Raw genomic sequence first — 22,833 nt, forward strand, 5'->3', positions numbered from 1 at the left:
AGGACGTGGATTCAACAAATCCCAGTTAGTTTGCTAAGAAAAAGAAGAAAACTCATTTACTGAAACTCTGGGATGTTTGAAATCCAGTTTTCAGGTCTGGGAGCTGAAAATGTGTGGAGCTGCTGAGAATCCATCATCCTCTGTGAACGCTGGATCTTCATCCCTGAAAGTCCATGTGAAGAGGAGAAATTGTTGCTCATCTTCACACCAGAGACAGGAGCAAGAACAGATTTGATTGAGAAGCTCATTATTTGTCAAACTTTTAATTGTTAAATAATGTTAACGCCTCCATTTGCTCTGGATTTGAGAGTAAAATGATTCTATGTTGACGAACTGATGCAAAACTGAGGAATTCTGGGAGTCAACAGATCAGCTTAAGGTCAGACGGCGGCCGCTCCTCTTCAGTTTTGCTGCTGGGTCACCTGGTGGTAAATCCTCCATGAAACACAGAAGGGTGAAGGTTCAAAGGAACAAATGACTTGTTTGGAGGCAGTGGTCTTCATGGATCTCAACATGTTTGAAGAGTTTCTCCAAACATTTCAGGTTTACAGCATGAACTTCATGGATTCTCTGAAACAGACATTTCATCTAAACTAAACTTCAGATTAACCTCCAGTGTCTCCTAAATGTCAGTTAGAAACTATGCCTGTTAACCTTATACAATCACAAAACTATTATTTCCTGGTGTTTCCCAACTTCCTGTACTGAGAGAAACTTAACATTACTTCTGGTTAAACCTACTGGGCTAAACAGATACAAAATAAATAAATAGACGACTGAAATTCATATAGAATGACCTTAACAGAAACAAAACCATGGTGGACATAAAGCTAGTAGCATAAATAAAGTCTTACTCAGTGGCCTTGAATAACAATGTCCCTCCTCAGACTGGAAGGTCAAGAGTACAAATCCATAGTCAAGTCAAACCAAAGACGAGAAAAATTGGACCAAAGCCTCCCTGCAGGACGCTAAACTTAAAGGAGTTGGATTGAGACACAGCAGCTTTAGAACCAGCAGAGAACCAACAAACAGCAGAAACCTACACTGTGGGAAAGACTCCACACTTCTGACTGATGTTCAGGTCTACTTTATTCTTCACAGTAAAGATTGGAACAAAACACTGAGAATGGATAAACAGTTCTAATCTGTACTAGATAACATGAATCACAAGAACAGTCTGGTTCTTTATCCGCCTCTTCTTTTATACATTTTTAACAAAATCTTTTCTTCACAAAACTTATTTGTTAACATGACTAAACAAAATATAAACTGTAATTACTTTTCAATTAAAACAATAATGAAATGTTCACGAATTACAGTGTACGATTTAAAGACGTGTACAAATAATTCTAATGTTGTCATGGGAACATACGGACTTCAACATTGTTTTAGCTTATACCATGGTCCGGGTGAATACTCGATTCTGATTGGCTGTTGGGTGTGGATTAAAAAGTGATAATCCACAGTAATAACCGCATGCCTAAAAAGAAAGTTCAAATGTTAAATGTTCTGTATCACTGCGCTGGGTTCTTTGAAACAAACTTCAGCTTATCATTTGGACTAAAACAAGCGGTAAGAGGTGAACTTTCTGAACTGATGCTTTATTTAACCCATCGTGACGATCAGCATATTTATCGCTTTTCTTTGCCGCTGCAGTCGAATTCAGTGCCAGCTCCAACGGCGCGTTATGTTACTGTGACAATGTGTCGCACCATGTAACAAATAGTCCGCTTTTTGTGAAAAGACAAAAAGCGGACAAAAAACAAAACAATAATAAAGAACTAAAAACTGATTAAATATTTATTTCTTTTGTAAGTGACCATGGCATAAGCAGATAAATGGCCTCCAAAGTGTGCATTATGAGAAACTAACGCACTTTGCAGAAGCAATGGATCAGGCTTCCAACGCGTGGAATAATGTACACTTTGTCTGCTAGTGTCACTTACATAAACAACAACCACAATGGTTAACTCAAAAACTTTGCACAATATCATAAACGTACAAAAATTAACTAATAAAAATCACCAACAAAAACTGAACATTAGTAAAATTTCTTTAAAAATCAAATCTTACCCTCAATATTCAAAACAACACATTTCTAGAGAGGTATATCTAAAAGAATGAATTTCATGAAGTTAAACAGCTTAAAAGTGAAACTCTTGATGTTTAGAATCATTACACAATCCCTTATTTTAGATATGTGATCATAGTGGCTTGACGAACACCTAAAAAAATGTCTTTAGAATCCATTTTGTTTTACCAACTGAGACTGAGAGACCAGTTATAGAAGCAGTAAGGTTTTGACAAGTGTTTATGTTAATTAGCAGGTTAGAATGGGCCCTATGAAGTTTTGAACGTCATATTTATTCACTTTTTTGATTTAACTCCTAATTAAAATTTTGTTTGGAAATAGTTTTTCTTCTGTAAGAGTTCTAGGGGTTTAAGGTCAGATACATCACTCAATCTTTCATCAAATACTTTACACAAAATAATCTTCTGAGACTAAATACATCACTAAAACTTGTTTAATATTTGTTTCACAAAAAAGGCTACTCTCCTGTGTGAGTTTTCATGTGTCTTTTGAGATCAGTTACACAGTTAAAACGTTTATTACATTCTTTACAAGAAAACCGTTTCCCTTCTGTATGATTTCTTATGTGTCTTTTGAGACTAAATATAGAGCTAAAACGTGTATCACATTCTTTACACAAAAAAGGCTTCTCTCCTGTGTGAGTTCTCATGTGTGTTTTGAGATGAGATACACGACTAAAACCTTTTTCACATTCTTTACAAGAAAAAGGCTTCTCTCCTGTGTGAGTTCTCATGTGTGTTTTGAGATTAGATCTGAGATTAAAAGTTTTTTTACATTCTTTGCAAGAAAAAGGCTTCTCTCCTGTGTGAGTTCTCACGTGCCTTTTGAGATGAGATAAACAATTAAAACTTTTATCACATTCTTCACACAAAAAGTGCTTCTCTCCAGAGTGGGCTCTCATGTATGTTTTGAATTTAGACCAGTAACCTAAACTTTCTGAACAGACATAAAGTCTGTCATCAGACTCATTTTTCGTGTAGACAAAGAGATTATTAACAATTCTTGAGCTTTCACCAGACTTTACAGAAGAAAGGCTCTTTTCGTTTGGAGATTGTTTACTTTTTTTAACCAAAATTGTCTTCTTGAAGCTTTTTCTAACATCAGAGTCACATTGACTTTCTGACATGTGAGAGCTGTCCACACTTTGGACATGACTTCTTTCTCTTCTCTTCCTCTGATCTCTGTTCTGTGGGTCTGTCTCTTCATCTGTAGTTGATGTTGATTCTTCATCTTGGTTTCCTTCTTCATCCTGGTTAACAGTTACATCAAAGCTCTGCTGATTGTTTAGATCTGCTTCACTGTTCTCATTTTCCTCATAAGTAGGAATCTCCATCAAGGTATCAGTCTCCTGCTTCAGATCAAGCTGCTCTTCATCCCGACTGATGGAGAGCTCATCTGGCTCCTCTTTAATTTGTGGTGCTGCTGATTCCCGCTGTTCCTCTTTGATCTGTAGTGGTTTTGGTTCCTCCTGTTCCTCTTTGATCTGTAGTGGTTCTGGTTCCTCCTGGTCCTCTTTGATCTGTGGTGGTTCTGGTTCCTCTTTGATCTGTGGAGGTTCTGGTTCATCTTTGATCTGTGGAGGTTCTGGTTCTTCCTGTTGCATTCTGAAATTCCTCTGCTGGTTGAAGAGATCTTCCTCTTCAGTCACATAGTGCTGGGGGAGAACTGCAGGGACACAAACACAGAAAGGGAGCCCTCTTGTATTTTAAAAGAACTTTGTCATATCAAACAGCAATACATATAAAAACATCTCAGTCATAAGTTCCACAGTTTAAAATGTTAATTGAAAAAATATATCTACTTAGATGTGATTCAAAGTTAAGACATCAAGTAGTGATTTTGGTCTTTTAGTTTTCGGTGAATCGAAGAAACCCTAAACCTCTTGATTTAGGGATTGTTTCTGTTTGTGAAAATGTACATCCGAGCTGTCCAGTTTGGGTCCAGGCGCACAGAGCTATCGGCAGTTTGAGCGGGTAAAAAAAGTCTGTAAAAACCCTTTAACTCTGGAGCTTTAGCATCCGTTTTCCATTCTTTTGTCTACCGCAACTGTTCATCCGTTAACACAGTTGGGGGGCAGAGTCACTTAATGCTCTGCCCCCCCATGGTGTCCAGGTGCGTGGCAAGAACCTTCAACTTGGGGGAAGATGAGGATCTTAGGCACCAAGTGGGATTAGAAACTTTTAGTAGATCAAAAAGTATGGAGGGGTGAGGTTGTGTAGGGCTTCAAAAGTCAGAAGGCGTATCTTTTAGTTGATCAGGTGAATAATGGGAAGCAGTGGAGCTGGTGCAGGACAGGAGTGATGTGATGGGTAGAAGGGGTATAAGAGATTATTCTGGCAGCTGAATGTTAAAAAGAGAATTGCAATGATCAAGGCATGAGGTCACCAGGATGTGTACAAGGACGGCAGCAGAGTGGGGGTAAAGGAAGGATGGCGGATGTCGACAGAAGTAGAAATAAGAGTACCGGGTGATGTTATTGATGTGAACTCCAAAGGAGATAGTGCGGCGATGTCCCTTAAATTGGCAGTTGACGATTTTTGCAGTAAACCATCGGGATGGACAATAATATTGTGCCGGGGGGGGTATTTTAAATTTTTCGTTATTATATAATTATTATTCGTTATTTTACTTTATTTTAATTCCCAACTAATGACTCATCCGCGATAATCCAGTATAAACCGAGGTAAGTGACTTTAACAAAAAAAAAAAAGACAGACAAAATAGAAAATAAGTACTCCGCTCCTGCACTTGTTTAGTCAAGTGGACCAGTGGACCGAGCGACCGTGTCTCTAGCAGAGCAGACGGACTTTGTGTTCGAGGGGAAGGGAGGATGCTTTGTTACGTGTGCGCCATGTGTGGGAGACTTCGGACTGCGTTCCGTCCCGCAGCTCTAGGTGAACAAGCTACCGAACTCCGGAGAACAGGGTCTTCCGGTAAAAGTGTCTCCAGGCAGAGCTCGGATTGCCAGCTTTTCAAAGCAGAAATGCCTCACCTGAGAAACCATTCAAACAATCACGTGGATTTGTGTTTCCAGTCGTGTCCCGACAAAATAAAGGCTAATGTTATTCCCACATATACATGTCCAGCCAAGATGCAGATAGCAGCATTTCCCGCATAGATTTTATGTTCATCAAAGGCTAAATGTTGTTAGCAGTTGTCAGCCTACTCCTAAACCTGGCTTCTTTCGGATCCGTTCTTCCACAGAAAAAGCACCGACCACACGGATTAAAATTAAAATGATGAGCGAACAGGTGCTTTATAATAACTGTAACATTAATAAAAGCATGTTTAGAAGATCATCTCGTATATTACGGAGCTGCCAGATATATATGTATGTAGCCGCTCGGCAGAACTCATTTCCTCTTCTGGTATTTCAAACACTACTGCGCATGTGCGAATGATTTATTCCGACTGAAAATGTGACCCATGTGAACGTTTATTATAATCTGAAAAAGTTGCGCCCATGTAAACGGTTGAATTCTAATCCGACCATTGATGAGATCAAAATATTTTGCACATGTAACCCCGGCTTATGGTGTCGACTCGCAGCGTGGCGGTGCATCACGATGGTGTCTCTCCATCGTGATGTCAGTCAACCATCACGATGAACGATGGTATCGTCCATCGGCACAACCCTAATATTGCTATCAAGGATGACACCCAGACGCTTTACCTGATCAGAGGGGAGGACGGAGGAATTGTCTAAGGCAGGGGTGCTCATTACATCGATCGCGATCGACCGGTCGATCTTCAAGGACATGAGGGTAGATCGCAGGACGGAGAAGATTAAAAAAAAAAAAAGTACTTCTTAAAAACCAGCCAATCAAAATCCTCACCGAGAAGTATGGGACTTGATTGACATGCAGAACGGCCAATCGGACATCCTCGGATGCAGTGTTTTTCAACCAGTGTGCCGCGGGAGATGGTCAAGTGTGCTGTGGGAAATTGCCCTCATTCACAGATCTAAAAACATTTTCCATCTCCAGGAAATCAGCTCTTTGTTCATCCAAACAATTATCACAAAAATCCACGTGAGATTGCAGGGGGGGGGGGGGGGGGGGGGGGGGGGGGGGGGGGGGGGGGCTGTCGATCAATACAGACCACGAATTTATTTTTTTTTAATTTTTTTTTTATGCTGGTGTGCCGCGGGATTTTTGTCAGGGTTAAAGTGTGCTGTGGCTCAAAAAAGGTTGAAAAACACTGCTCTGATGCATACGTCACTGCAGACGCGTGTTTAAATTCACTGAGCGCAAACTCTTTCTGCCCCGCGGCACATCATGTCCCCGGCAGAAGACCACTACGGACAACCGGACTGTTTATTGAAGCCGCCCCGCGTGTCTCCTCGTGCTATCAGCTCTGCATGTCTCGCCCGATAAATACGAGCTCATTACGAAGCTGTTTTGTCCGAGGCACGCGCTTCGTATGGAGCCAGCAGCGGCTTTGAAATCCCATGCTACCCCCATTGCACGGTTTACAGCAGAGCATGAGATACAATGGTTGCTGCTTTCTGTCTTTGTAATAAAACGCCTCATATGTTAATACAAAAGTATCTTTGTGTAATCTCACTGTATGTTTTAATCATCAGAACATAAACAATAATGTTCAAATAAACATGTATACCTAACAAACATTTGTTAATAGTATTTAATTTATATATATATATATAAATATATTATGGCTGCACGATATGAGGAAAACTTGCGATATGCGATATTGGTGATTAATATTGCGATAACGATATAATTCGCAATAAACAGCAAAACAACCAAAAACATCATTTCCATTTCACTGCAACAGGTTAAAAATTATACTCCAAAAGACCCTCGTCGACGTAGGAGGCAAACGTCAAACATAAAAGGGCTCATCTGATTGATCAACAACGTAAATGGGTCCTTCCGATTGGTTAAATACATAAAGGGATTTATTTCATTTGTTCAATATTTCAAGCTGCCATGAGATTGTTTTAGCACATTTAAGGTAAACATTTATTGCGATTTTCGACGTCTTTTGCGGTATGCATACTGCACTGTGCAGGCCTAATATATATATATATATATATATATATATATATATATATATATATATATATATATATATATATATATATATATATATATATATATATATATATTATAGGTAGATCTACAAGACATTGTCGATTCAAAAGTAGCTCACACGCCAAAAAAGTGTGAGCACCCCTGGTCTAAGGAAATGGATAAGATATTACGTTTGTTGAGGGTGGAACTTGTAACAATCAAAATAAGTTCTGTTTTATCACTAGGGTTTAAGAAAGTTCAAAGTTAACCAGGGTTTTATTGTTAGGAGACAATTGTTGGAGGAAGTAGGAAGGAGAATGGAGTCAGGTTTGGCGGAAATGTAGAACTGAATGCCATCTGAGTAACAATGGAATTGAATGTTGTTTTTGGTGAACAATTTGTCTGGGGGAAGGAAGACGGGGGAACCTAGGACAGAGCTCTGCAGTGACAGGAACAACAGGGGAGAAAATGAATAAAGACGAATGAATTGAGTGCTGTTATAAAGATAAGATTGGAACCAGCTGAATAGGGAGTTTATGATTCCAATACCTGAGACTCGGCCCAGAAGAAAAGCATGTGAGATGGTGTCAAAAGCAGAACTAAAATCTAGTAGGAGGAAGATGGATAATGAACCAGTGTCAGCAGCTCAGAGGAGGTCAATAATAATTTTGAGGAGGGCTGTTTCAGTGCTGTGTAGGGGACGGAAGCCAGACTGAAATTGTTCATAATGTTTATTGGAGGGGACGTGAGTATGGAGTTCTTTACAAGAACTTTGGAGATGTATGTGAGATTTGAGATAGGACGAAATTTGTTTTAGGTTGGTGGGATCTGAGCCAGGATTTTTGAGAACAGGAGTGACAACAACTGTTTTGAGAGCAAGGGGAACAATTTCAGAGGTGAGGGAGGCATGGACAATATTGGAAATGAGAGGTGACAGAGAGGGGACAACAGACTGGACCAGGGGAGTGGGAACATGTCAAGTTTGATTTATTCATAAAGTCAGAGATTTGTTCCACTGTTTGTGGAGTAAATGTTGTAAATGACTGATGCGGGTCAAGTAACTCTGGGGAAGCAGAATTTGGCCCAGGGGTGGACTTGAGCTGTTGGTGAATGCGTTCAATTTCTGGGGGGAAGAAGGATGCCATGGTGTCACAGAAGTCTGAGGAGTATAGGTGAGCAGGCAGTGGGTTCAGGGGTGTAGATATCTTTGAGAGGAGGGAATAAGACAGCCTTGGGATTTCCTTCACTTGAGTTTATTGATCCAGACTGGTATGTAGCTTTGGCAATTTAAATGGAGTGTTTACATTGACAGGTGTGACTGGAATACAGCAGGGCAAAAACGTATTTAGTCAGCCACTAACTGTGCAAGTTATCCCCCTTAAAAAGACGAGAGAAGCCTGTAACTTTCATCACAGGTTTACCTCAACTATGAGAAACAAAATGAGAAAAAAAATCCAGAAAATCACATTGTCTGATTTTTAAAGAATTTATTTGCAATTATGGTGGAAAATAAGTATTTGGTCACCTACAAAAAAGCAACATTTCTGGCTCTTCTTCCGTAGGAGGAACCTCAGTCCTCCACTCTTCACCTGTATTAATAGCAACTGTGTGAACTTGTTATCTATATAAAAGACACCTGTCCACAACCTCAAACAGTCACACTACAAATGCCACTAAGCCCAAGACCAAAAAGCTGTCTAAGGACACCAGAAACCAAATTGTTCAGAAACCAAACTGTGGATATGCACCAGGCTGGGAAGACTGAATCTGCAATAAGTTAGCAGCTTGCTGTGAAACAAACAACTGTGGGAACAATTATTAGGAAATGGAATCAATACAAGACCACTGATAATCTCCTTCCATCTGGGGCTCACTGCAAGATCTCATCTCGTGGGGTCAATATGATCACAAGAACGGTGAGCAAAAATCAGAGAACCACAAGGGGGACCTAGTGAATGACCTGCAGAGAGTATCAAAAGCTACTATCAGTAACATACTATGCCGCCAGGGACTCAAATCCTGCATTTTTAGATGTGTTCCCCTACTAAAGCCAGTACATGCGCAGGCCCGTCTAAAGTTTGCTAGAGAGCAAACTTACTCGGAAGGTTATTAATACTTTCAGCTATATTGTCCAGATTGTTATCCTTTTTTCAAAAGTTTATACTGTGGATATTGCTGGATTTAGAGAGTGGAAGGCTTAAATCGAAGGATAGAAGCATGTGGTCAGAGAAAGGGAGAGATCCTGCATTACAGGAGACTGGTGAGACACCTAAGCAGCAGACAAGGTCCAGAGCATGCCCCATAAAGAGTGTACGAATTTTTTAAACAACGATTCAACTCGATTCAATTACATTTATGATGTCCACTGTGATGGCACTTTGTCATTTCTATATTATAGTAAAATAAACCTACCGTGTCTCAATCCATATGGTATTTTCCAATTTTGATTTATTTCATTGAAACAGTTTTTTTTAATGGTATTTGTCAATTCAATTTACCCTCAGACAATCTGGTTTGATCCAACGAATAATAAATCAATTCATCGATTTATTCATTAATTATTACACCTCTATGACCCATGGCATTCGTGGGGAAGTTGATGTATTAATGGAGGTTGAAACTGTCCAAACTGTGCAAAGTCTTTGGAAAGAGTGATCAGAGAGTTATAAATGTGAATAGTTAGTTCCCCCAGCAGTATTATGTAGGGTGAAAATGTAGATTGGTGTGTTAAAAAGCTGAAAAGTCAGAGATAAAATTTACAAACTGTTGTCTCAAATGATGCATACAAAGGGACAGTAACGGACTATGTTCCAGTACTCACGGTCAATCATTGCAAGACCTCCCCCTGTGGTCTGTGACGCGGAGTTCTGTGATATAAACAAACCCCGGAGAGTAGCGTCACTTAGTGGAGAAAAGTTATTTGGCTGCTGCCATGTCTGTTTGGCACATAACATCCAATTTCCGATCAACTAGGAGATCATGGACGAGAAGCCCTTGTTCGTGAGTGGATGTTTAATAGATCAAAGCAGATGGTCGTGGAGGAATGTTTTACAGTCGCATTGTTCACCATTGTTAAGCTAAGTGGGCCAGGACGCTGTAATCAGTGGGGCGGCGAGAGTTCCTCAGAGGACGGTGGGCAAACGACCAAAAGGATTTAATAGATTTGGAAGTACTGACCTGGAAGATCCTGTGAGTGTATCTCAGACGGACGCTGTAATCAGTGGGGCGGCGAGAGTTCCTCAGAGGACGGAATGAGGAACTTGAGCTCTTGGAGCTGAGCAGAGTTTGGCAAGTTCCATAGCAGAGTTTTATAGCAGTCAAGGTTAAAAATCCTTGAAGGAGAAATAAGCTGTTTTCCCGATTTCATCATGAAGATTAGCAAGCTGTTAGAACAGATGTTTGTGTTTGTTGTGACAGTTCATGACAGTTAGCAGCGGCACAGTAAGAGGTCCGGTCACATTACCTAATGCATCATGGGAGTAGTGAAAAGCAGTGTTGCTGACACTGGATCCCGCAGGAAGCTGTTAGGGGTGCACGGATGATCTGTGATCCGTATGGATCAGTAGCCAGGTTCTGCACAGACGTGTGCCGCGGATCCTTCAGATACTGAAGCTATTGTCACCAAACCCTTTGTACAGACTAATCATGACCTTATAGTCATACTACTACATAGTTTATATAAAAACATTACTTTGTTGAGAATTAATAATAATCACTAAGTTAATTAATAAGTTAATTTCTGACATATTTTTTATTGTAGTATGACAATAAGGTCATGATTAGTCATTACAGAAAGTTTGGTAACAATAGCTTCAGTATCTTTAGAGCTATTGAGCCTTTTTATTCTGATTCATATCTCTATATTAAAATTTGAAAAAAATATGTGCAATAAAATAAAATAAAATGGAGTTTCTCTCAAAATATTTATTGTAACATGAATATGCTGACGAGCCTGCATTACCAGCTCATATAAATGAAGACATTTAATCGTTTTTGAGAGATTACTGATCTTTAGAGAATGGGTTTTCATGGAGCTTGCACTTTGTTGACAGTCCCTTGGCAGACGGTGTAGGTACCATAACCGTTCGGCCTGGAACTTCCGTTCGGGGGCGTTTCGACTGATGATAACGTCACACTACGGTAGCCCCACTCGGATAAACTATGCAGCGTCGAGATCTGCTCGGGCTCTACATATTTTCATTACACGTTCCCTTTTGTAACCTTAAGTTAGTATCCCTCAGAAATTATGTCTGACAATATTCTTTGTCATTTTTATAAAGAAATTTTGCCACAATCTGGTTGTTATTCCAGTTTAAGTTCAGCCGTGGCTGAAAATGTTAGCAGATTTAACGATAACAATAATAAAAGCACGTTTAGAAGACAATCTCGCTCTGTGTCGGCACTCTCTTTATTTACAAGAGACTTCATAATTTCTTCTTCTATGGTAATATCGTAATTTGTCCAGACCAATCACTATCTGAAACGTCATCTCGGCCCAACGGACAGCCAATCACATAATGTGACGTCAGCACTAGTCCCAGGTCTAACGGTTATGGTACCTACACCGTGCAATAAGTTATAAGAATCTTGAACTTCAAAAAAAAAAAAAAAAAATATGGTACCTACACTTGCACGCTGCTGTGTCTGCATTCATAGTTCGAAGAGAATATTTTCATCAAAAGGCACAAAAACAAATTAAACTATCTTTTTTCTTTTGAAATGCATTAGTAGTTCACCCTGTGCTAATACAAAAGGATTGAGGTACTTGATTTAACATTTAAACGTTTATCAGAAGAGTTATTGAGCCCAGAAATCCGAATATCTTTCTAACTTTACCGAACTATGGAATCTATGTGTCTGCAGGTGGATGCATAGAACAAACCTGCAATGTGTAGCTGAAGCTGCGGGTTCCAGCTGCTATCCACCAGCAGTCTGCGCTGACGACAGAGCTCCTCCTCGTTCTGGACGATGGTTCCTTCAGGAGCAGAAAGTTGTTCTCTGACAGAACCTTCCTGAGGTTCTGAAGACATGGTTCCTGCTCCGATCTTCAGCTCCAACCCCCACAAACACCGCCGTCCTCTTCACTGCAGCTCCGATCGATCATCTGCTAGTCTCACAATCACAGCAATCCACGTTGTCTTTCCGTTCAACACTTCTTCACTCATTTACGACACTTTGGAAAATGCTGAGAGTTCCCACACGAACCACGTATCGTCCTTTCTGTCCAAAAACCTCACAAACGTCACAACGGAACACCTCCGTCGTTTCAGCACAAGCTAACGCTGCTAGCCTGCTAACGGGCTAACGCTGCTGGCGGCTCGTGGTGTTTACTTCCGGGTCACGTGCAGAAACTTTATTAAAAAAGAAACGTAGAAATGCTTCACTGGTTCTCCATGTGGTTCAAGAAGCTGCAAGTATTTATAAAAATAGTTTATGTCATTACAGAATAAAGAAAAGAAAACGGTAAACTTGATGAAAGCTTATATGACGTCATCATAGTGTAACCAATCACGATGTTCAGATTTGACTACAAAACCGATTAGACTAAATAGACTTCAATTTCAATTCAATTTCAGTAACTTGGATGAATAAATCATAAATCAAGAAATCATTGAAACGAAATGTAACATAAAAGAGCAAAAGAATAAATAAATAAATTCTTCCGCATGCAAACCCTTTTCACTGACACACTGCATTGATTAAAAATCTGTTTCTTCTTCAAAGACTTTTCTATGAAATATTGTCTGATAAATATCTTATCCCACAATATATAAAAATATGAAAAACACAAGTTTTCATTTGAATCTTTGTTTATATTATTATAATATATCATACCATATTATATTATATGTTATGTAATATTCAATCTAATATTATTTAATACTAAATAAATTATGCATTTGTTATTTATTCTTGCAGGGATGACTGATGTTGGATCCACATAGATGCTTTAATAGGTTTATTGATATGACAGTGAAGGCTGATTATGGCATCATTTTTTAGTAAACAATAGAATAAAGTCAAACAAAAACAAAACATAGTTATATAAATAGATGAGTTTAATAGAGAAAAAACATTTTTAATACAAATATGATTAGAATTTGTCATGTTGTGTTTCCTGAACACACCAGATCTTTTTTGCTGATAGTCTGCTGATTCTCAACAGGATTGGGTTTAGTTTGATTTTATATGGAAGATCCTGACTATCAGATATTTTAAGTTACCTTAATTAAACAAGGCCATGAGTCAGATCCACAGCTGGGAATTTGTAGAATATCTGTGATTTCATAGATTTTTTATTCTGTGGTTGGGTTGTTAAAAGATTCAAATACTGTCTTTTTCTACAGTTAATCTCCAGTTCTTCGTGTTTTTTTTATCACATTCCAGCATAATCCACGTTCCACGTATTCTTATCACCACCTTGTTCCTGATTCCTGGAACATAAATAACGGAGATGCAGAAATATGTGCAGATCCCATGTGTGCCACTAGAGGGCAGCACAGCAGCTTCAGTCTTTGTCATTGTTGCTGTGTGAGCCTGAAGGAGCTTCAAAGTGAGCTGCAGGTTGGTTCAGACAAACCTCCACATTCACACACAGATGTGATCTTGAAGAAGTCTGAACAGAACATTTCAGAAGAACTCTTCAGTCCAGAACATGAGCCTGCATTGTTCCTGAAACTGGGATCAGAGTTCTGCTCTCTGCTCCAACAGAACCACCTTCATGAGCTCCTGGTTTCTTCTGGATCCTCCAACATTCAGACGCTCTCTGACTGAGTTCATGTCTGCACAGAAACCTTCAGGATTCTCTTCTTCCACACGTCTTTCACTCTGAAACTCTCTTCTGAATGTGGATCATCTCAGTCAGACGTTCAGCAGCATCAGAGCCGTGCATGTGCTCCTCCTCATGAGTCCTGAAGCTGCACCGTCAGCTGCAGAGCTTCAGAGCTGCTTCCTTCTCAGACTTTCCACTTTCTTTGGCTCTCTGGCTCTGATGCTGCTGCTGCTGCAGAAGAACCAGCAGCTGCAGAAAAACTCTGCAGAGACTCACAGAGAGAGGATGGAGGCAGCAGATGCAGACTGGGGGCGGAGCCTGGAGATGACTGTCAAGTTATTATACCCCACTTGAATGGGGAAAAGCATCCATGGATCGTACTGAACAGGAATTCACACACCATCCAAATACCTCAGTTTTGTCCGGATTTATTTGCCAGGATTTTGACAGCCTTAGTTGGGCAATGAGATGCATTGTAGGAGTGATATGGGTGGTGAAAAACCTATACAAGAAATTACATTATATAAGTTAACATCAGTTCACAACAATAAATAAATATGACAGTAAATATTAAGCAACACACTAACGAACAACATAACAATGACTGATGAAGAACATGTTGCATACTTCAATGGCCTGTGGCCCTGCTATTGTTAGTAGTAGTGCTACCTTTCTTGCTTTTGGCTTCGTCAGTCAAGAAGTGGGATGTCTCCAACATACAGCTGGAATTGCTGCACAAGTTTTTGTCGACATTCCCCATCAGTTTCTAGCTTTCTGGTGGTTTCAAATCGATGTCAGCCTTAACTGTGTTATGTTCGTGTTTGTAATGATGAGGCCAGGTTAGCTTCCAGAACTTCTTTTAATGAACTACGTTATTCACATTCACCATGTCATTTCTTCTGTTATGTATCATTAATAACCTAACTACCACCTGGTAGTAACGGCTAGTGGTCAACGCATGTTACTACACACAATCACAACAACTATTTACAGGTTTGATGTATATTTACACATCAATGATAGAAGATTTATCTCACAGCTACACACAAGATCTACATAACCTTCTTGGAGCAGTTTATGTTCTAAGCAATAATTTAGAGGTTGAAGGTGTGCCTCAGTACTCGAGTACTTTGGTTCAGCAGCTCCTCTTTTCCTCTAAGGTGAAGCTTCATGTGGACGACTTCTTCTTCTCTCCTCTTTTCTGGAGCTTGGGCTCCATGCAGTCTGATCAGCTCTGATTTGGGCTTCAGTTGATGTTTGTGATCAGGAACTCTGGATTCTTCTTAGAAGGAGACGTTCTGCCTCTTTAGCAGAGAGCAGAACGTTGATCTGATCTGTTGGAAGCGACTCCATCCTGAAGCTGCAGAGATGAGTTCCTGTCCACCAGGGGGCAGCACTCCTTCAATCCGGCTGCAGGAAACCTTGATCTTCTGCAGAATCTGCAGCCGTTCATACACGCCCTGTTACTGACGAACAAAGACGTCCTTCAGGAATGTGGTTCTGAACGTTCTTCCAGACTGAAGCAGAGAAAAAGTCCCACAGATCATCTGGAAGATCCACATTCTCAGTCAGAGCTGCTCTCAGGCTCAGCTTTGGTTCAGAATCTGTTTCCAAACCATCTGAATGTCCTGTTGATGTGGAGGATCTGCTTCTGTCAGCAGTAAAAGGTCAGAGGTCAAAGCAAAGCTTTCAGTCAACAATGTGATCAGAAAAGACATGAAAAAAACATGGAAAACCATGATTTTATCAGAACATCATAAAATCAGAACAATGTTGGTGTTTGCAGATAAATTCATAAAAGCTGATGATCTGTTTGAACTAAAATTAACATTTCTGCTCCCAGTCTGACAGAAACTGTTCTGCTTTGAAGAGACGACCACCATGACCACTAAGGGATCAGAGCTCCTGCAACAAACTTCAACATGTCGGCTGTGATGCAACAACCTGTCAGTTAATCTTCAGCAAAGGAATCCAGACAATGAGGAAGACGGACGAGCACAAAACTCTCTGCAGAGTTGAAACAAACTGCCTGCTCTGACTCGCCTACATTACTGGATCTTGTGAATTTAAAGTTGTGATTCTAACAAACCTGGTGACAAGGCAGAACACAGGACTGGACTCAGATGCAGAGCTTAAGAAGGTTTTAATTCTTGGACACAAGAGTAGAGCTAGCTTTGACAGGTGAGAGCACATGACAAACAGGCACAGGACAAAGGGAAACCCAGGCTATAAATACAAGAGGAGGGAAAGCACAGGTGGGAATGATCAGGGATGATGAGGCAGGCTCAGGTGTGAGGAACAGACAAGGCAGGAAGGGGAAGGCCTGGAACGAGAGGTAGGTTAGATTTTCAAAATAAACAGGAAACCCCACACGAGACAACAGGAAGCTTGACGAGACATGACACCTGGAAAGAAAAAGATTTCTCTGCTTTACTGCCAGACATTTCACTGAGCTGCACCTAAACAAACTCTCTGTTTCTCTAAGTCGGACTGATGATCAGTCTCATTTACAAGACAAGCTTTTTCCAGGAAATAGTCAGGCCCCTCCCTTCAGCTACATCAGTAGATGGCAGATGAGGGAGGTCGATGCACATCTTGAAGAAGGAAATGTAGTCAGATAAGAAGTAAAGGACCACAACTTTCTCCAGCTTTTCTACAGTCACTGAGATCAACAGTCTGACAGCTAGAAGCTCCGCCCCTCCTCTCAGCTGCTGTCATGGTGGTAACCATGTTCATGAGCGTCAGAAAAAACCCTGATCAGATTTTGATCCTCTGACTGTGGACAATGGGTGTTCACTTGGTAGACAACAGGCAGGTTGAGGGTTTGATTCCAGGAAGGCTCGCAGTCTGAATCTGACATCAAACAATTCAGCTGGGGCCTGTTTCAGAAAGGAGGTTCAACCAACTCTGAGGTTAAACTTGAACTCTGATTTGGTCAAACGAGAGATTAACAACTCTGACTTTTCTGTTTCAGAGAAGCTGATTGGAGTTAGGTTAATCAACTCTGAGTAGACTGATTCGGAGTTAAGCGTCCGCACCGCGACTATAAGAAGCCATTATCAATGGAGCGCAGATATTACGAGTCACCATGGCAACCGTGAAAAAAAGAGGTCTGCATATTTTTCGCCCGCTGAACTTGACGTGCTGCTGCAGAGTTACAATGAATATGAGCACATATTCTGGATGAAAAGCAACACCGCTGCAACAATCTGGGGGAAAAATGCATTTAACGTCGGTAATGTTTAGAGGACTTTTTTGTTAACCTTCCCCTCTTGAAGGCTTTGGTCAGTTTGTTATTAATACATTCAATTGTGTTTTTAAAAGTGAGCTTTTGTCTATCCTTGTATTGATCAAGTGGTATAGGTTTATATGGGATTAAGAAAGTAAGCAGTTTTAGCAAATTGTGTTTCCAAAAAGTAATTGTTACATTAATCTAATTCAATGTCCCTGATTTCATTTTCATGTAGATGCAATCCTGCAGGAAATAAAAGAACATGGCAGCAGCTAAAAATGAAGTATAAAAACATAATTCAATCAGGTCAAATTTAAGCATGTCATGGATGTAGGCTTTGTTGACAATATTTGACATATGAAACATCTACATAGCAATACATATATAATGTTGTTTTCATTGTATATATGTAATTGACTGCAACATAAAACGGTAACGCTCAAACAAAAACGTATGGGGAAATGACAAAAAATCGAGTCTAGGTCTCAAAATCCTTGCACGACGTAAATGTAATTCTCTAGGAATTAATGCAGCCTCCTCGTCTATTGGGTCCTCCAAAAAAGGACAAGCCACTCTTGTCACTTAGACCGTCTCTGTGTGACGGAAATTTGGGCAATAAAGGTTAAAGCGAAAAATACCGCTTCGTCTTTAAAAAGGGGAGGGGACCGGCAGAAACCTTGAGTTTAGAGAATAAAACCTGCTCCCGACCAGGTTAGGTTCACAGCGTAAGTAACCATGGATACTGACTCCGAGTATAAGTTACCTCTCTTTCAGAAACGGGTTTGACTTACTCTGCTTTCTCTGGTTTAACAAACCTCCCATTCTGAAACGGAAAACCCAGGGTTTCCCGGATTTCAGGGTTAACGCACTCAGAGTTTACACTTAACCTCCTTTCTGAAACAGGCCCCTGCTCCACCTGTTCTGCCCCGCCCACCTGTGCTGCCCCGCCTCCATCCAGGTGGACTCTTCCTGGTTGTGAATCAGTGATCTGTGCTGCAGCTGCGTTGACACGGTGAGTGGAGACTCTTCTTCTTCTTCTTCCTCTTCATCTCTTTGAAGAAACTGAAGTGAGTTTGTTTCTGGAACTTTGTCTTCACTAACTTGACTGTTTGTTTCTGAATGTTTGGAGAAGATCTTCTTCTTTCTCTGCAAACTCTCATCACTCTGCTGTTTCCAAAGCTTCATCATTGTTTAGTACTGATTAAGAACATGGAGGACTCTTCCCCATCAAGTCAACAACAATCAACTGATGCTTGTTGTGTTCAAAGGTTTAATTTCTGATTCCCAAACCTACGGTGGCCCTGAAGTGCAAACCATTCAACAAATCACTCGATACAAAAACATTTTTAAGATCACAATGACAATTGAAAAAAAGAAAGAAGTTAAAATGCAGAATTACATTTCACAAAACAAAACAAAATTTCAGAAACCGAAAATGAAAAAAGCAAAATTAGAAAACATTTCAGAAACCAAAACTTAAAAAACAAAAATGAAAAATTGTTTCAGAACAAAAAATGAATTTCCTGAAAGCAAAATGAAATGTTCAAAAATGAAAAACATTTCCAAACCGGAAGAGGTATAGGTACTAAGTGACAATGCTGATTGGATGATAACATTTGGCCATTATTTGAACTGAAAGTTATTTTAAATGAAGCGATGCTGGGGTTTCTGATCCAAACAACAATGTACCATAATAATCCACGCATTTCCCATTTACATATTAAATAAAAAATTGAGCAAACTGTTAATGAACTTTGAAATTCTTTTTTTAATATTTCGTCTGACACGCAAGAGTCACCTGGAAGTAGTTTGTGTGGATGACGTGCGTTCTGCAGGCAAACAATGAGAGGACAAGGACTAAAGGATAAAACGTTAATTTCAACTCTAATCTTGGAATATTTAGCAGATGTCGTGACAGAGCGCACACAGAAACATCAACACAAACTAGATTTACAAATGTTCCCAAATGTCTGAGAGAGGATTGTGCCTGAAGCAGCAGCTGCGAAGAAACGGGTGTTAAAGACGTAGATCAGGAAATGCAGTCCCGTCGTCAACAGATGAGGAAGGGAGGCACATCTAATTAAGCAGCTATGCAGCGCTAAACGTGATTTTCTAGGTGGGTGTTAACAGACAGATCCATTCTTCAGTCATGAGTTAATGACAGCTTACCTCATCAGTTGGAGGGGTCAGGATTGTCAGACAGGTGTACCAGCAGCAGAACCAGCTAAACTGTCAGGTAAACTGCAGCAGTTTTGGCTCAGAATAACATTTATGAATGCTTCTTATTCACACTTATTCAGATCTGTGACTTTACAGAAACATGACAAGACTTGTCTGATGTGCACATCATCAGACGTGTCCAAGTGTGTCACTGAGGGTGGCAAAGTCTGTAGTCTAAAAAAAATGTCTAAAAATCATTTTAGAATTTCAGGAAACACCAAACTGTTTTAGAATGTATTTTTATAAGACTGAAACAATGTATCTTAATCTAAGTTTGGTGTATTGACCCCTCCCTAATGAATTTCTTGTATATATAGTGGGGCGACAGTGGCTCAGGTGGTTGAGCAGGTCACCCAATGACCGAATGGTTGGCGGCTCGATCCCCGCTCCCACCAGCCAAAATGTCATTGTGTTCTTGGGCAAGACACTTCACCCTCCTTGCCTCCAGCGCGGCTCCACTGGTGTGTGAATGTGTATGAATGATCCCGGTGATGGTCAGAGGCGCCGTAGGCGCAAACTGGCAGCCACGCCTCTGTCAGTCTGCCCCAGGGCAGCTGTGGCTACAACTGTAGCTTACCGTCACCAAGTATGAATGAGGAGTGAATGAATAATGGACACACTGTAAGCACTTTGAGTGTCTTGAAAAGCGCAGATAAATCCAATCCATTATTATTATTATTATTATAACCTGTTGTCCTCTCATTTTGACGAACGTGACTATTTCCTGAATGAAAGATGAACAACAGCTGATGGTTTTCTTTCGGGGATTTTTATTTATTTACTTTCTCTGTCAGGGATTTCAGTGGAGCTGGGGGTTATTCCAGAAGGCAGGTTATGCTAGCTCCAATGGTAAGTTTGAGGCTAAGGAAGTTGATAACCTCAACTTTCGGTTCCAGAAATGGAGGTATATTTCAGGGCATGTCAAGTTGCCATAGTAACTCATGCTCTGAACATAACCTGGTCTGGAGCAGGTTTAGTTGAAGGTTAGTTTGTTTACAGAGAGGTGAAGCAGCATGGCGTGTCCATTTGAAGATGATTTAGTGGATGAAGAAGCTCAGATAATACTTTTTCCACCATGAGAGGGTGATAAGACCACATATGGATGTTGGAAAGATAAACTTTTTTACTTTGATCTAACTTAATTATTTGCTTAAGTTAAGATAAATCATTTTGTTTTGTTAAGTCAATTTAAAAATAACATGTAGTTTTCAGACAGTTATTTTACTTTCATTCAAATTAATTCAATTAAGTAAGTGTAACTTTGGGGCTGCTGTTAGATCGGCACAGCAAGGGATTGTGGGATACCATTCCCTTTGCCTGTCTGGACGGATTTTGGTTTAAGTGTGGGTTTTTGACCAAATGTGTTTAGTTGTATAGCTGTTATACTGTGTTTTGCTGAGTTATTTTGTCCTACTATGCTTACGTCTCTGCACCATGAGTGAGAGGATGATGAGTTTGTATAGCACCCTTACAAGTAAATGTTATAATGACAATGATGGAAATTTCCTAAATAAATATTGGCATTCTTTGTTTAGTTTTTTGGTTCTTTTTATTGTTATACAAATGAGTATATCTGCTGGATCAAACTTAGACATTTGAGAGTTCAAGAAATATAATTAATTAAGATGGAAAAAGGATTAATTGAATTGGAGTAATATGACATTTAGTTAGATAAATAGTTGTACCAAGTGTGACTGTATCTTATCTTATATGTAAATTAGAGTTGTATAAACAATTATTGAGTTTAATAGATGTAAGAAATTAGGTTGAATAAGTTTAACTCAATTAGTTGTTACCAATAGAAGTAATTCATTTAAGTTGGATAAGTTATATATATACACGTCACAATGAAAATTGAAATGAAATAGAAACTCGTGCGTTTACTTTGTCTGTTCTTCTACTACAAGCAGAAACTCTTTCTTTTGATGATGCAGCCGTGTTACTTTTTCGATGGACGTATAATCTTCATAGCAGTCATTAAAATCTCAGACTCCGTCTCACTGAAGTATAGCGCTTTCTTTTTTTCTCCACGTGTTTCCATGGTGACTCCAGAAATCGGCGATCCATTGAGAATGTATTTATGAACCTGCTGTGCACGTGCATCAACCCAGGGTTACCAAGTCAAGCGTAATTACGCTAAACGTGCTTCCTGGAATACCCCGCTGGAGTCCAGTGCAGGGGAAGCTTCAAGCATGTACTAGCAGGAACTGGGGTCCCTTACCTGGATCTTTTCCTCTGGAATGGTTCTGTTTTCAACAGAACACAATAGATGTGATGCTGAGCAGCGATGTGGACAGACTCTTTTTGATACAGTTGTCGAGCACAAACAGACTTTTCCCAGATGCATTGTTTCATCTAATAAACGTGACTGACAGGTACGCTGACTAAATGCTGATTGTAATGTAATATTTGATTGAATGCATGAAAAAGCCCATAGAGTAAAATTGACAATGCTTGCTCTGTTTCTGTTATTGAAAAACGTATTCATGTTTAGTATTTAAGAAATATACTGCATAACTATGAAACAATTATGCTTACTGTCATATCCATTATTATGATGCTCACGTCAACATTCAGTTTTTTTTCATTCGCAAAAAAAAACATTTCTAAACAATAGTTTTGAAAATCAAACATCAACTTTGTTAATAAAGCTTTAAAACTTAAAATGGTAAGCTTGGAGCCACAACTCCTGAATAAAGCAAGTCAAATATGAACGTTTAACCGGAATCATGGCTCCTCTTTCACTCCCCAATGCATCCTTTACAACCAATCAAAATAGATCAATTAAAATAAATGCTTTTTTCTAAAGAACCTGCAATTTAAAAAAAGGTAGATATTAAGGTCAAAGAACATTTAATGGTAATATTGCACATAAATCTGTGAAATTCATCATGTTGGTTTGGATGTGTACTGTACGTTGAAATGACTTTAGTCTTATTTATATTCCTATGTAAAACTGCCATCTGTTCTTGTGGAACAGCACAAACTTTTCTGGAACTTCGCTTCAAAACATTCACCTGCAGAAACAACGCATTTTAATTCAATGAAGTATTTATGTACTTTTAAAGTTCATCGCTTAAGTGTCAGTATGTGGTTCAAAATATACAGTGCACTTCAATTACATTATTTCCCATTTTAGCTTGTTTACGGATTTCAATCTTATGTATATTTTAGCGACACTGATGCCATATAATGACCCCACCCTTCCATAGGCGTGTTCTCCCTACCATGACAAAGGTGGATAAAGGTGGAAAGATTTCATGTAATCCATGGACACCAGTGAGGATCACAAATCATTGAAGAAAAAATATTCAGAGCACTGTGTAGTGGGTCTAGATGACCCAGCTCACAATGTTAAAGTGCCTAGGATAGCACAAGGGTTAAATCACAGAATCATCCAGGCTGACTCGGAGCTGCTTCCGTCATGTTGTCGCTAAAAGCAGGAGTGGCTATTCATTTGAAGACAGTTCCTCTCCACCTT

At 39.7% G+C, this 22,833-nt stretch overlaps 1 protein-coding gene across 2 annotated transcripts in view; it reads right to left on the reverse strand.

Moving 5' to 3' along the window:
- Positions 1 to 1,071: 1,071 nt before the first annotated feature.
- The window catches only part of LOC101172511 (uncharacterized), a 206,583-nt gene continuing 184,821 nt past the window's right edge, over positions 1,072 to 22,833 (reverse strand). Inside the window, exons 1-2 of one of the 2 annotated variants that reach the window (XR_013651128.1) lie at positions 12,011 to 12,802; positions 1,072 to 3,757 (exon numbers count right to left, since the gene is read on the reverse strand). Coding sequence is in view for 1 of the 2 variants with exons in the window: in XM_078936437.1 (XP_078792563.1) it covers positions 2,550 to 3,757 (1,208 nt within the window). In the remaining variant the exon portion in view is untranslated. Of the gene's footprint in view, positions 3,758 to 12,010; positions 12,803 to 22,833 lie in introns of those variants that run through there. The other variant, XM_078936437.1, reaches the window with a different exon arrangement.

Source organism: Oryzias latipes, chromosome 2, assembly GCF_053564925.1.
Source record: "Oryzias latipes strain Hd-rR chromosome 2, Olatipes_Hd-rR_3.1".
Lineage (NCBI taxonomy): Eukaryota > Metazoa > Chordata > Actinopteri > Beloniformes > Adrianichthyidae > Oryzias > Oryzias latipes.